Source organism: Xenopus laevis, chromosome 1S, assembly GCF_017654675.1.
Source record: "Xenopus laevis strain J_2021 chromosome 1S, Xenopus_laevis_v10.1, whole genome shotgun sequence".
Classification (NCBI taxonomy): domain Eukaryota; kingdom Metazoa; phylum Chordata; class Amphibia; order Anura; family Pipidae; genus Xenopus; species Xenopus laevis.
Genome location: NC_054372.1, coordinates 153,238,562 through 153,252,904, shown reverse-complemented (window position 1 = coordinate 153,252,904; position 14,343 = coordinate 153,238,562). Strand labels below are relative to the sequence as shown.

The window sequence follows — 14,343 nt, the reverse complement described above, 5'->3', positions numbered from 1 at the left end:
TATTCAAAGCCTTTAACACATGTTCACTTGCAATGTGTATGTATGTGTGTGTGTTACTGACAATCTCTCTACCTATAATTAAGAACTGGGTTGGTCTTTAACATGTCAGGTGTTCTCCTTTTGCCTGGCTGATTTATGCCTTTGAAATGTTTTTACTTGAATTAAAGAAATATATTTAAATGCAAAGTTTGGAAAATTTTGGATGTCTTTGTTCAAAAAATGTTGCTCTGTAAACCCGTGCATGCCATTTGTACAGAGCCACTTCCTCGTCTTGTTCGTCTTTCATTCACCTCTGCACAGAGTCAGCCACAGACAAATATACTTGCCATGAAATGAAGTTCATCCATCTCTCTCACTCATCTCTACACTGATTGGAAAGTGTATCATGTACTGTAAGGTCTACTAAAGATGCAATTGCTATTTTTCTAGTCAGAGGAGTGTGAGTTATGATCTTCTCTTCTCACAAACAGGGAAATGAGACAGCCATCTCAGAGATCATCACCGGCGTCAGTTGGGAAGGGTAATAGGTTAGGGAAGGAGATGTTATGTGTTTCAATCATTGCTCACATGAAATAAATGACTTCAAGTGATAGAGCATTCATTCTCCCTGACCTTAGCAAAACTCTTCTGAGTAGGCAAGAGCAGTAGAGATACCAGTGTCTCATGTGCAATAAAATCACTCTGCTTTAATCAGCTTCCCTACTTTAAACATTAAAATAATAGTGGTCATTATAATTTCCATTGTTTAAAAATAGTAAATTTATAGCACATTCTATATGTGGAAGTTAATAGTGAAGTTCATCACTTTGACTTGCTACTTATGCAAGAGAATTAGCAACATGTAATATGTGATGTAAAGCAGTTATTTGTAGAGACCTCATATACTGCTGATTCTCTGACTTAAGCCTGCTATTAGCAAACTACAATTGCTACAATTGCTTGTATCTTAAAAACTACAATGAATGTTAATTGTGAAAGTGCTCAGAGGATTAGATTGCTGTTGCTTTTATAGGGCTCTTACATAATTGTGTTTTTATGTTTTCCCCTGCTGTGGCTTTTTTATGCATTCCGTCACAAGGGAACACATGAGTTAACAACATCCTAGCAACCAGATATTTCTGAAATTTTAAACTGGAGGGCTGATTAATAAAAAAAACCACAACAAATATAAATATTAAAAACCAATTGCTAAATTGTCTTGGAATATCTCTGTATACTTCAAACTAAAAGTTAATTTAAAAGTAAACTGGCCATTTAAGGTATTGGTGATAAGAATGATTAACACAACTGTCTTACCCCTTATTGTTGAGTTCTCGAGATAAGAGTGTTATAAAGTAAGCCAATTTTATTAGTTTAAACATTTTTATTCTTTCCCCAGCAATCCCCTTATCCCCTTAGACTGAGAATGAATCACATGTTAGTTATATACTGTATAGCATGTTAGAATGAGTATGTTTATATTGTTCTATTGATCATGTATCACCAATCATAATTTTATTATCATCTTTTTTTGACTGTCTTATCCCCTTATTTCTTTCAGGGAATGGGTTACCTGCATGCCAAGGGGATTCTTCACAAGGACCTCAAGTCAAAGAATGTTTTCTACGACAATGGCAAAGTGGTCATCACTGACTTTGGTCTCTTCAGTATATCTGGTGTGCTGCAGGCTGGGAGGTAAAGTATTGCTGCCTTCTTTAAATTGGTCATTGATTTATATGAATAAGACATGGGGGGTAACAATAAATAAAACAAAAAAAAATTAAGGGCTTTTATATATGTTATATTAATCCTTGCAAACCCATAACTACTGTGTTGGATAGGTACCTATATACTGTAGTATTGCCATATTAGTTACTGAAGGATGCTCCTCACATGTAAGTGTGTGTTTATCTTCAGTGATTCATATTTATCATTCTATTTGATACACTTAAAAAATATCTATTTTATTATATCTATTCATTTCTCTAAACCGGACCTGATGAGTATCTCCCCAGCATCTTCATTTGACATTCTATAAACTTCTGTCCTGTTCCAACACTTGCTGCTTACTCAAGGTTTCAAGCATTCATCCCATGCCTACCACACCTTGAGCTCTTGTCGTCTGATATTTTGCCTTGTGCCTTTATGCAAGGATGGTCAAACAATGATTAAAATGGCTAGCCATGATCTATCTTGTTTTTCCAGTATATGTGTACATTAATAATTCTGTCATTTACAATTTTATTCTTGAACCAATTAATGTATTTTTTAGTTTAGAAAGACCAGGCACTTCACAGTGGAACTGCTTTCATATAACCTATTTTTTCTCCTACTTAATGTAATTGGAGTAATTGGGAGTTGATTATGCATTTATTTTTTTCACTATTAAATGCTGTTCTCATATCTACCACTATGTGGGTTAGAGGTGTAAGTGCAGGTGACAATGAGCTGTTATCGAGTTACCTTCTGTTAAAAGGCAGCTAAGGGGGGAAAGGGGGTATCACTCCAACTTGCAGTACAGCAGTAAAGAGTGACTGAAGTTTATAAGAGCACAAGTCAAATGACTTAAAGCACCTGGCAAACTGACAAGCTGCATAGCCCCATGTCAAATTTCAAAATCAAAGATAAACTGCTTGGTTTTTTCAAAAATGGATTTCAAAAACAATAATGTTGGAGAGCAACATAAGACAATTGTAGGAAAACATAGCACGGTATATTTATGTTATGATGTGTATTTAAACACAAATTTGAAAGGAGTTAAAATCTAAGGACAGCAGGATCACCTCATAGTTATGGTTTAGTTCAGATGTTGACTTTTCAATAGAAGAGTCATTTGTGTTTTTGCTGTGAATTGTGAATGTTTCCAGTGCCACAATAGTTAGTTTATTATCTTAATTAAAAATTCCCAACACTGTAAAAAGTAATCGTGAACTAGAATTATTCACAGTAATGACCTAATTTTCTAGAATAATGAAGTGGATTTAAGGAAAGTTTGCTCAGCAGGCATTATTCACACTGTAATTAAATCTGCTATTTCAGCAGACGGTTAGAGGATCAGTATGAAGAAGTTCATAAGATAAGTGCATAATTGTTTAGGAGTATTTTTGTGCTTTGTAGCAGAAATCTGTCAACCACTGCCTCAATAAAATATAGAAATGCTGATTGCTGTATAGTCCCTGGTAAATGCAAGTGATTTTCTCGGGTGATAGATTTTAAATTGTCCATCACAGTAAGATTGAATGTATAATGACGATGCAATAATAAAACTGAGTTAAATTTGCACATTTTGTGCTACCAACTCCATTTTGGATATTAGAACATTTAGTTACAGGTAGTGGAAGGGGTGTTTTGGGAGCTAAGCATGCTGTAGTTTGCATATCCCTACTTTAGATCAAAATTCTGTTTTTGAATATTTTATTTTTCAAGTATAATAACTACCAAGGAAAGAGATAAACAAAGAGCAATCGGTAAGAGGGAAAGGAAGAGAAGAGGATAGTGAAATGGAAGGAACCATGTGAAAGTATCTATCATACAATTAACTCAGTAGCTAAGAGGTATAGAAGGACTTTACCAGTATGCTTTAGTTTACCTGAGATACATTCTCAGTTCATGGATTATCCTTTGCTTTAGTGATTTCCCTAGTGCCCATATGTTATAAAACATCTGTTATTAAATCATGCTAGAAATAACAATACTTAAGATATTCCAAATCATTTTACTGCAATGATATGCCATGCACCAATAGTAGTAGTATTTAAGGTATTTTTGTCGCAGTGTTTTGGAATTTCAGTGGGCATGGCAAAAAGTAAGTGGGAGAGAGAAATTTGTGGGGTCAATTGGCATCTACATATATTTCAATATTATTATTGGTTCAGATTTTTAAAGCTAACGCAAAACCCAGGCTCAGAATCAGCCCCTTTGATGCTGACATCAGCCTTCTCTTGTGACTGCATTATGTGGTCCTTATGACATTGTATTATTCATGACAAGCATGTTGTACTTTTAAATAATCTATAAAACACACCTATTATAATTAATGAAGTGGTTGTCAGAGGCATTATAATGTGTTCTATTGTTAAGTTCAAGTCCAGAGTCAAAGTAGAGCCCCATGATGCATAGATATAAGTCAATAGATGTAGCGATAAATGAATGCATCTTATTAAAGTATATAAGTAATATATTAGTGTGTCTCAGGCGGTGCTTCCCCCCTGTGATGCTCCAAAGTTAATGGTGTTCTTTATGATGTCCTTGGCTGGCTCTGGTTCTATGAATGTGTCTTTCCTTGTGGTACAAGTGTGAGTCTCTCTGGGTAAAATAAAGCATATTTGATGCCTCAATCATATAGATTTTTCCACATCCGTGAAAATGTTAGTCTTGTTTGTGATTCCACTGCAGCAGCAGGAACAACTTTATGCCATCAAATTCCAATTTTTCATGAGTCAGACATGAGTTTAACTTTGTCCATGTCGATGGTCTTGAACATTACTGGTCTTTGGGTTGTATGTAGGGTAGATTAGGACAGGTAAAGTAATTGAGACAAATTCTCATAAATGTTTCCCTTTAACTGTTTCCGGGAAGCCTGTGAGTTACTTCTTCCGTTGTGATTTTCTAAAGCTTGAATGCAAAAATACAAAAATACTAATGTTAAGGTTTTAATTTGGTCTACTGTGCAGTTTTTAACCTCCTCTAAGCATTCTCTTTGTTGTTTTATTGCAGTGACCAACATTTGTATAAAAGTATGTAGTGTTGAATTTTTGATCAAATGTTGTCTTTAATAATAGGTCAGCCACCACTTTAGCTGTTTCTTTGGCAAGAGTGTTGAGTGTAATAATATGTCAGTTGGATTTGTGGTGGAGAAGGTGTTATAATGTTGTTTTTTGAGGGTTTTTTTTACCCATTGTGGTTTTGGTTTAGTGATGTAAGGCATTTTGGTGAGGTACTTGTACATATGTACACTATATGTTAAGTCAGCCAAGGACAGATTGCTTGGATATTGTGTATACAAAAAATAGTATGATTTAAATATTGGTCTTCATTGTTAATGACTAGAAAGGGTCAGTATTATATGTGTGGCTCCATGGGTCCCGTGGCACCCTACATACATTGGGACATGGTAGAATGTGGGTGAGAGTATGAGGGGAGGGTTCCTGTCTGAGAATCTACATCTTGTTTGCTGGTGATGTAAGGATAGGGATTAACTATTAATAGCTTATTAATAGGTTTCAACAGTAAGGTTGTCTTCTAACAGTTTCAGATGTGGGTCACAAAAGCACTCCAGAATTAGGTGGTTACATGTACATATCATACACTAATGCACCTTTGAATTAGTGCGCAGTAAAATAAATGAATTGAAATACCTACCAAAGTATAATTAACAAATGGTAGTAAAATAGACTGCAGACCTAACCCAGTATTTATTCACTGTTTTCTGAGTAGCCACGTCCCTGAAACTAAAGTGACTAATTGGTGGGTATTGGAAACCCATAGGCCACCCAAGTGCATCAAGCTTAAAGACTAATCTTTATACACTTTCATATATATATATATATATATATATATATATATATATATATATATATATATATATATATATAGTTTAAGGATTAGCTAATTAGTGATTCCAACATTGTCTTTATATATTTATGCATTTTCTTTTCTGCTAAGTTCATCTTAGCTTTCCATGCCCTTTGTCATATTCCTTTAATTTTATTACCTCAACTCCATTTTTTTGTAATTGCTGTGAATAGCTCTGTATACATCTCATCTTCTGCTCTCTCTATCTTTATTGCTTCAATGAATCCCTGTCATTTATATAATATATGGTTCCAGCAACTTCCATGCATCTATTGAAACTATGATCTTATGGAGTCAAATCTCACCTACTTTAATCCTCTCTTCCCCCCTCCCTCCCAGTTTCCATCATTCTCCTACGTGCAGTAAAGTTTATTTCATCACACTTTTTATGCACCTTTTTGTTCAAAATATACTCCTGTTAACAGCCATTTGTAGCTAAGAGGACTTATTTACTTCCAGTGAGAATAGTACAATTTTGAGTGCAATCAACATTTCTCCCCCACAATGCAGCATTGTTTTTATCATCGTGGCTGCAAAAGAGCATTGAATCTACTACAATTGCTTTGTTACTGTGGTGTTTATACAAATGGCCTGCGGGTGTCACTATGCACAGGACTTTCTGTACAGCTTGAAAGTGAAAGCTTACTGTTGTGTAATGCCTGCACGACTCTGCTAATAAAGCACTGTTATACTCTACTCATCCTCAGCTACCCAAAACATAAGTTACCACACAATTGCCCTGGATTTGCCAAAATTAATAATTAACGCAATTGAATGTGCACTTTGTCACAAATTGGGCTCAGTTGTGCCAAATATTTTCAAAGTCTGGCTCATGATACTGTGGGAACCCTTGAGCTTCTGCCTGGTGAGGAACTAGAGATAGATCCAGGGTTCTGCTGCATAAATATGTATAACTGTGCCTTATTTGGAACAGAAGGCAGAAAAGACTGAGTAGCACTGAGCACAACTTCTCAGAAGTTAAAGGAGCTCATTTTTACCTTAATGTGATACTGACACTAAAATATTAAAGGGCATGTAAAGCCAAAAAAATAAAATCCCATTTTTACTTTCTTTAATGAAAAAGAAACCTATCTCCAATATACTTTAATTAAAAAATCTGTACCGTTTTTATTAGAAACCTGACTGCATGCACTGAAATTCTTCCTTCATTTACTGCTGTGGATAGGAATTGTCAGACGGTCCCTAACTGCTGAGCAGGGAAACAATCATACTTATGAACAGCAGGGGGAGCCCCCGCCTTACTTACCAGGCATGCAGAACTCAAGCAGCTTTGTTTATGATGATCCCTAAGCAGCCCAGACCACACTGAGCATGTGCACTTAGTCTTAGTCTTGCAAAGATGTTTAACAAAGTTATAAGATGGTGACCCCCTATAGCCAACTTTGAAAGCATAAATTATTAGTTTGATTAGGCTTGTGGTGCAGTAAGTTCATGTTTATATTTAGTATACAAAATACAGCATTTCTAGCCTTATTCTATTTTAGACTTTACTTGCCCTTTAATCTACATTAAAAGTTACCTTTGGGTCATGTTGATCGTTTTTCACTGATCGTTCTGATTTTGTAAGTAATTGCTTCTTGAAGTTCCTAAACCTGACTGTTTTGCCAAACCTGACTGTCTCTTCTCAGCCTCTCCGTTAGAGTTTCTAATGCTAATGGACTAAGGCTGCACAAATATGGCAACCCCCTCATACAGGGACAAGAAAGGTAATGTAAAAGCATCAGGCAAATACTTTTATGGCAAAATTATAAATAGCATTCAAAAACAATGTTATGACAAATACAAAAAAGGTTATTTTCTGGTGTCTGTATCTCTTTATGTGCAACTGACTGTGGGGAAAAAGCACAAGTTGCCCACTGTACTTGCTTATATGAGGCCATAAGTCATAAGTTGTAGGAGATATCCAGTTTATTCATGTCCAAGTGGCACAACTACCTCTTAACTGACTATCTGAAACAGACAGTATGGTAAATCTGCTGGAGAAATCTACTGGAGACTGATGCCTCCCCAGAGCAAGGCTTAACTACAGGGGAAGCAGACTCTGCTGCTGCTGCAGGGGGCCCAGGAGTGTAAGGTGCTCTGTAAGGTCCTAATTAATGAGCAATGTCAATATGTCTTTATAGACTAGGTCAACTTACAAATGTTTCGGTGCCCCTAATTCAATTTTTGTGAGGCCCTGTGACTTCTAGTTACACCACTGCTCCCGAGGCTGTTACCTTAGCATCAGAAGTGGCACATCTGTATTCTAAATGTATTTGTTTTTACCAATATTACCAGTAGGGATCTAATTATTATATTTAATGGAATCCTAAATTTAGTACATATGTTTGATGTGAACAGGTTTTTCCTCAGTTTTATGCAGTTTTGAAAATTTGTTATAGAATCATCTACATCTATTTGTTTTTGGGTGTTGCCTTTATTCTGCTTGGTTAAAGCCACACTTTAACCAAGCAGATAACAGTCACTATAACAGTCTAGAGGGCTCATTTGCAAATGCATACACAGGTGGCAAAAGTTGAATATTGGCAAATGTTTTACAGTCAATGTGTATCCTTTTTCCCAAATGCAAGCATCACTGCAAATGTACACTCAATACCATGCTCCACAGTTTGGTTGTGATTCTACCAAACATTAATTGAGTCTACTAAATCATATAGAATTTGTGCACAAATTGCACCTATAATGGCATTTGCATATGATACATTTGTATCATGCTGGGCTAAAACATGCAAAGCAGCGCCGGATTTCATAGACGGCCGCCCCTAGGCCGCGCGGTCCGACCAGGCGCCCACCTCACCTCCCCTTCCCAGCGCGCCGGAGAAAAACCGCCGGCGCAGCTGCTGTAATTGAATGGGGACCCACACGTCCCCATAATGCGGCTGGGCGGCATGCCGCCCCTACTTTTTTGCCGCCCTAGGCCCGGGCCTATGCGGCCTTGCCGCAAATCCGGGCCTGATGCAAAGGATACTACAGTCATGTCAAGGTGTTAATTTGATAGCTCATTTGTGTGTGTGAATATCATTAAAGCATGCTCAGTTTTGTATACAGCCATACGTAAATAAGCCTTTAGTTGTTTATCCTGTAACCTTAACTGGCTACTTTCGTGATAACAGCACTCGACTAAGGCATACAAACTTACTGAAAGATCGCATTTCCGAATCAAGATCTCCAGTGTTTCAGCAACATGAATGCATCCATCACTTCACTTAAACTATTTTCATAATTCATAATATTTTTATATAAATACCGGAAAATTCACCAGGAAACCTATGAGCCCAATTATCATTTAAACTGTATTAATTAAAGCCTGTCCTGCTGATGAAAGCAATTGCAGGTTTTGCTTTACACTTTTATACATTTTCCATGTTTTGTCCATTGTTAAACTCAAATATTTAAAATTCTAGATACTGTATGTTTAAGGCAGCATGAACAAGTACATTTGGTATAAGTGTTGATGTATCATATTTCCATAAATAAGTGGGTAAGAAAGAAATATAGTCAGGTGTACAATAAGGGTGGGACCATGATATATGAATACTGGTGGATGAATATGTGAAGTATTTGGATTATTTTAGTGGGTTATAAAGAGGATCATTATACAGTACAGTGTCTCGAAGCAGAATACTGTGACCACACAGGGGTATATTTGAATGAACAGAAATGAAGAAAAGAGCAGCTCTGATAAGGCAAGACATTGGCCCCTGCACCAAGGAATTGAATCAGTCTAAGGGATAAACAAACATTCTAGGAATAATGTTTTGACTTTAAGGGCAGAGACACACGGTCGGGGTGATTAGCTGGCAACAAATCTCCTCTTCTTCGGGGTGACTAATCTCCCCGAACTGCCTTCCCGCAGGCTAGAATGTAAATTTCGGTGGGATGGCATTCAGATCGCTTTGTTTTCTGAAGTCGCCCAAAGTTGCCTCACGAGGAAACTTTGGGCGTCTCTGGAAAAGAAAGCGCTCCGAGTGCCATTATGCCAGCGATTTACATTCTAGCTGGCGGGAAGGCAGTTCGGAGAGATTAATCCCCCCGAAGAAGAGGAGATTTGTTACCGGGCAGCAACCCCCCCGAATCTGACCATGTGTCTCTGCCCTAAGGGTTGGGGATATGTATTGGTGAAAACACACCACCCCAAATATTATTAAAATGCTGCATAACGCATTCATATAGTCTTTGTGTGTTGCATCAAAATCTTTTAATATAGAAATGTATTGAGTATACTGCTAGAAATATTAGTGAAAAATCCTGTGATCTTGGATATTTGAGGATACTGTGCCAATATTCAAACATTTACAATATGTAAGAAGAATGTAAATGCGTTGACCAGGGTAATAAGCAATCCAAAGCTGCTGGGTCATTTTACCCCAGGGGTAACATTCCATATACTGTATAATGGCAAATCAGCAGTTAGGTGATTTGTTTCATTACAAAAACTAAATTAAAAAAGGACATCTATGCAATTTTAAAATGGAAACTGAGCAGATTCCCCTGCTGTGCCTTGCCATACACAATGATTATGGATGGATAACAGCTATTTGCTGCAGATGTTTTTAAGAAAGATGCCAAGCTCTACAGCCTCCTCTGCCCTCAGACCATGAAACAATAAAGATAATTTAACAATAACCTTGAAGCATGTAATTAGATGTTTTTTGTTGCTGTTCAAACTAATGTTCAATGCATCTTAAGCCTTTCAAACTGCAGCGAGGCAATGAGCATCCTTACAGCACCCTATACCAGGTGTCCTCATTTCCTGACTATGCAGCTCATCTGACAGATCATAAGAAAAATCAATTGCTCCACATCATATTTTTGCAGTGTTTTAATTACAAGATGTGTTACAGTTAAATGATCTTCATAAAAGGCACAGAATAATGCATCTCTCACTCAATAGCATAATAAGTTTATAGCCAGTTTGAAGTACTATATGTTATGTTTTGGGTAGCCGAGGATGAGTAGAGTATAACATTGCTTTATTAGCAGAGTCATGCAGGCATTATACAACAGTAAGCTTTCACTTTCACTTTTAAGCTACCAGGAAGTATGCACAGTAACAGTGACATATAAAGGCCATTTGTATAAACACCACATATTCCCCCTATAGTAGGAAAGCATTTGGGCAAATGTAATAAACAACAACAATGCATCTTAAAGCAATAATATACATTATTCATATCACATAGTCCTGGGTCCATGCAGGTAGTTTTCTGATTCTCTCAGTACGCCTTATAGGTTCACTTTCTTCAGGCCTATTGCAATTGACATCAGGAGTAGGAAAATGTCCTTCATCAAATGGAGCTTCTCCAAAGTCAAATCTAACAGGAGCAAGACGACTTGCATTCCATATGCGTCCATCAGACAGTTCATATGTGTATGGTCCTCGCTGGCATCTCACTTCAAGAGGTGTAGTAAATTTAGATTGTCCTTGTTCCAGTATTCCTGGTTTCTTAATTCTGACTAAAGATCCAGGCTGAAAGTGCACTTCTCTTGCACCACTTTTCTGTTAGTATAAGCCTTGCATTTGGCTTGGTGGCGTTTCACAATGTCAGTAGTAGATGATTTTGTGGGCACAGTATTTTGTGGAAGTTTGATGTCTGCAACATGTAACTTAGTGCACATCTGTCTGCCATGTAATAATTCAGCAGGGGATGATTGGGTTGTTGCATGGTGTGTTGCTCTGTAGTTATGTAGAAACTCTGTTGTAAATACTTTCCAGGATTTCCCAGTAAGATTCGCTGTCTGTAGACTTCTGTTGAATCGCTCGATTTCTCCATTTGCTTGTGGGTAATACACTGAAGATTTCCTATGCACAATATTCCTCTCTCTCAGAAAGGATCCAAACTCATATGAGACAAACTGTGGTCCGTTGTCTGATATTAACTCCTTTGGATTACCTTCTCTGCTGAAGACTGTAGACAGAAATGTTATTACTGTAGCTGATGTTATATGAGAAACAAATGCAATTTCAGGCCATTTACTGTAGTAGTCTATCAAGGTTATAGCAAATCTGCAGTCTATAGGAGCATCTGTAAAAGGACCGACAATATCAATAGCAAGTTTTTCCCATGCTGAATCAGGAAATGGTACTGGTTTTACATCTGGTCTCAACTTAACTTTGTGTACAAAGTTCTTTGCACAGCCCAGTGAAGTGTTGCATTGTGGTGAAATTTTAGACACTGGCTGTGCGGCAGGCACTGGTGCTGTAGTAATGAGACCGTCAATTAATTGTAGGTTTAATGCAGCAAAGAGATCCCTTCCAAGTATAGCAGTAGCCTTATTCACAATGTAAAAGTCACATTTTGCGGTATTTAATTCAAATTGCACAGTCACTGGCAAGTAACCAAGCACAGGGATTGGATCCTTTAAGTAACTGACCAGTTTCAGGGCAGGTGCAACAAGCGGATCTTTTGCAAAGTATTTCAAGAAAATATCCTTTGGTAGTATAGAAACACCTGAATCTGTATCAAGCATCAGGTTAATGGAGTGTCCCTTGTCAGCAGAAGCAGTACTGACACTGACAGTGAATATAAACTTGTCTGGAATAAATGTACCAGCTTTATCCACACTTAATACTGTGACATTTGTAGTAGTGACTTCATGAACATCTTTAGCAGAACAATGGCAGATCTTAGCAAAATGTCCTACTTTTGTGTATTTGCAGCACCGTTTAGCTTTTGCAGGACATGTAACATGATTTGCAGTGTGTTGTGTTGAACTGTATGTCCCGAGAGTATCTGTCCCTTCCAAATTGTGGTGAATAAGTTCAGCTAGCTGATAAGCAGGAATGACACTGACACAGACAGTTCAGTATACAAAATGCTTCTTCATACTTTATTGTAAGGTACAAAAGGTTATATAGGCTAGGTGGGGGTTGTTATGACACCCCCCTAAGCTTGCGGTTTCGCTATATGACTTCAAATGGAAAAGTACAAACTTCATAGATATATAGCTTGAAATGGAAAAAAATACAAAGTACAAAGTCCTTATGCGGTTTTAATTTAGCAGTCGTCTTCCAGGAACAGGTGCATAGGGGCATGACCACAAACTGTCGTGACCTTCTTAGAACGAGTCTGTTTCTGTGAAGAGGTTCCTCTTGGTTGCATCCTAGCTTGCATAGATAAAGATATATGGTTTTGCAAAATAGCTGAGCAAGGAAATATAGAAAACACACAGTATAACAGTAAAATAGACTTTTTAAATGATAGAAAATAGAATAGACTGACCAGTCCACGACAATCCCCCCTAAAAACGTCTATTTTGCTGTCCCTACCTAGAAAGAAGTTAGTAAGTTGCTCCAGAGGGAGGACACCCTAGTGGTGGGTATGATGCTTCAGCGTGGTCTGGAGAGACCGGCACAAAAATCAGTGACCAACCCTGCCAACTTAGCTAACAGCACTGTCCTTAAACTAAGCGAGGGAGGGGGTGGGAGTGGGTGGAGTCATGGCAATGTATTGGGAGAGAACAGTGGTCGGGATGTAAGGAAAAGACTGAAGGGCATCAAAATGAGGTCAAAGCCATGGACCAACCCTAACAACTTCACAAACCTGACTATCCCAGGGAAGGAAATATTCCATTTGACAGTTGCAAAACGTTTAGTAATAGCCATACTATTGATCAAGTATTTACCATCCTTATTATTCCTGCCTAGGGCACTAAAGGTGTAAGTTGCTACATGGGTGCTAGCGGGGTTTTACCAGAATTGTCCTGCGCTTGTCTTGCGTATTGCCACCTCCTGGGCTAGTCCCAGGGGCAGTAGGTAAAGGATATAGAGCAATATCTGGTTCCTTAGGTGCATCTGTTTTCTTGCAGTGTGAGGCATGGATCCAGGTGGGTTTTCCTTCTAGCTTCACTCTTCACTGAAGTAGCTGTGGTAAGGAGAACTTGGAAGCGGCCATCAAATTTGGGCTCCAAACAGTGCTTTCTCAGAAACTTCTTGACTAGGACCCAATCTCGTTGCTTGAGGCTGTGAGTACCTGTGGCAAGAGAGGGATCTGGAATAGAAGAAAACCTGAGCATTCACTCTTGTTAGTTCACTGGTTAATTGAGATACAAAGTCAGTCAATACATTTGATTGTAATTGTAATTGTTGGGAAAAATAACACCCTAACCTGGGGGCTGACACAAACAGAATCTCGAAGGGGGACAATTTATGGTCCCCCCTTGGTGTGTATCTGACACTGAACAGAGCAATAGGCAGGCTATCCGGCCATTTCATTCCTGTATCCTGCGCCATTTTGAACATTCTGGTTTTCAATGTCCCATGCATACGCTCCACTTTCCCACTACTCTGAGGATGGTAGGGAGTATGGAAATGGAGGGTCACCCCGAGAGCAGTGCAAATTTCCTTGGTGATGGTAGCGGTGAACGCTGGGCCCTGGTCACTCTCTATGACTTCCGGGACACCGTAGCGACACACAACTTCGGTAAGTAATTTCTTGGCGGTGGTGATTGCTGTCATATTGGCCACGGGATATGCTTCCGGCCATCCTGAGAACATGTCGACAATCACAAGAACCAACAATAGAACACCTGCATCATGCGGACCTTGTATTTCTCCACGGATTCCGCCTAATCTTGGTTGATGTCCTGAATGCTTATAGCCTGATCAGCCAACCTATTCTGTGCCCAAGTTTAATTTGCTCACAGAATTCCACACCGGATTCATAAGTTGTGTCATTTACAACTTTAGTGTTGTCAAGAGAATATGTAATCTATCTGCAATATCTGAAATGGGTACATTGAGTGTACATATTTGGCTACGATAGATGA

At 38.2% G+C, this 14,343-nt stretch overlaps 1 protein-coding gene across 2 annotated transcripts in view; it reads left to right on the top strand.

The window, feature by feature from the left end:
• The window catches only part of LOC108707180 (kinase suppressor of Ras 2), a 194,194-nt gene that overhangs the window by 155,339 nt on the left and 24,512 nt on the right, over positions 1 to 14,343 (top strand). For both annotated transcript variants that reach the window (XM_041580388.1, XM_041580389.1), the window contains exon 16: positions 1,541 to 1,674. In XM_041580388.1, coding sequence (XP_041436322.1) covers positions 1,541 to 1,674 — 134 coding nt within the window. The remainder of the gene's footprint in view (positions 1 to 1,540; positions 1,675 to 14,343) is intronic.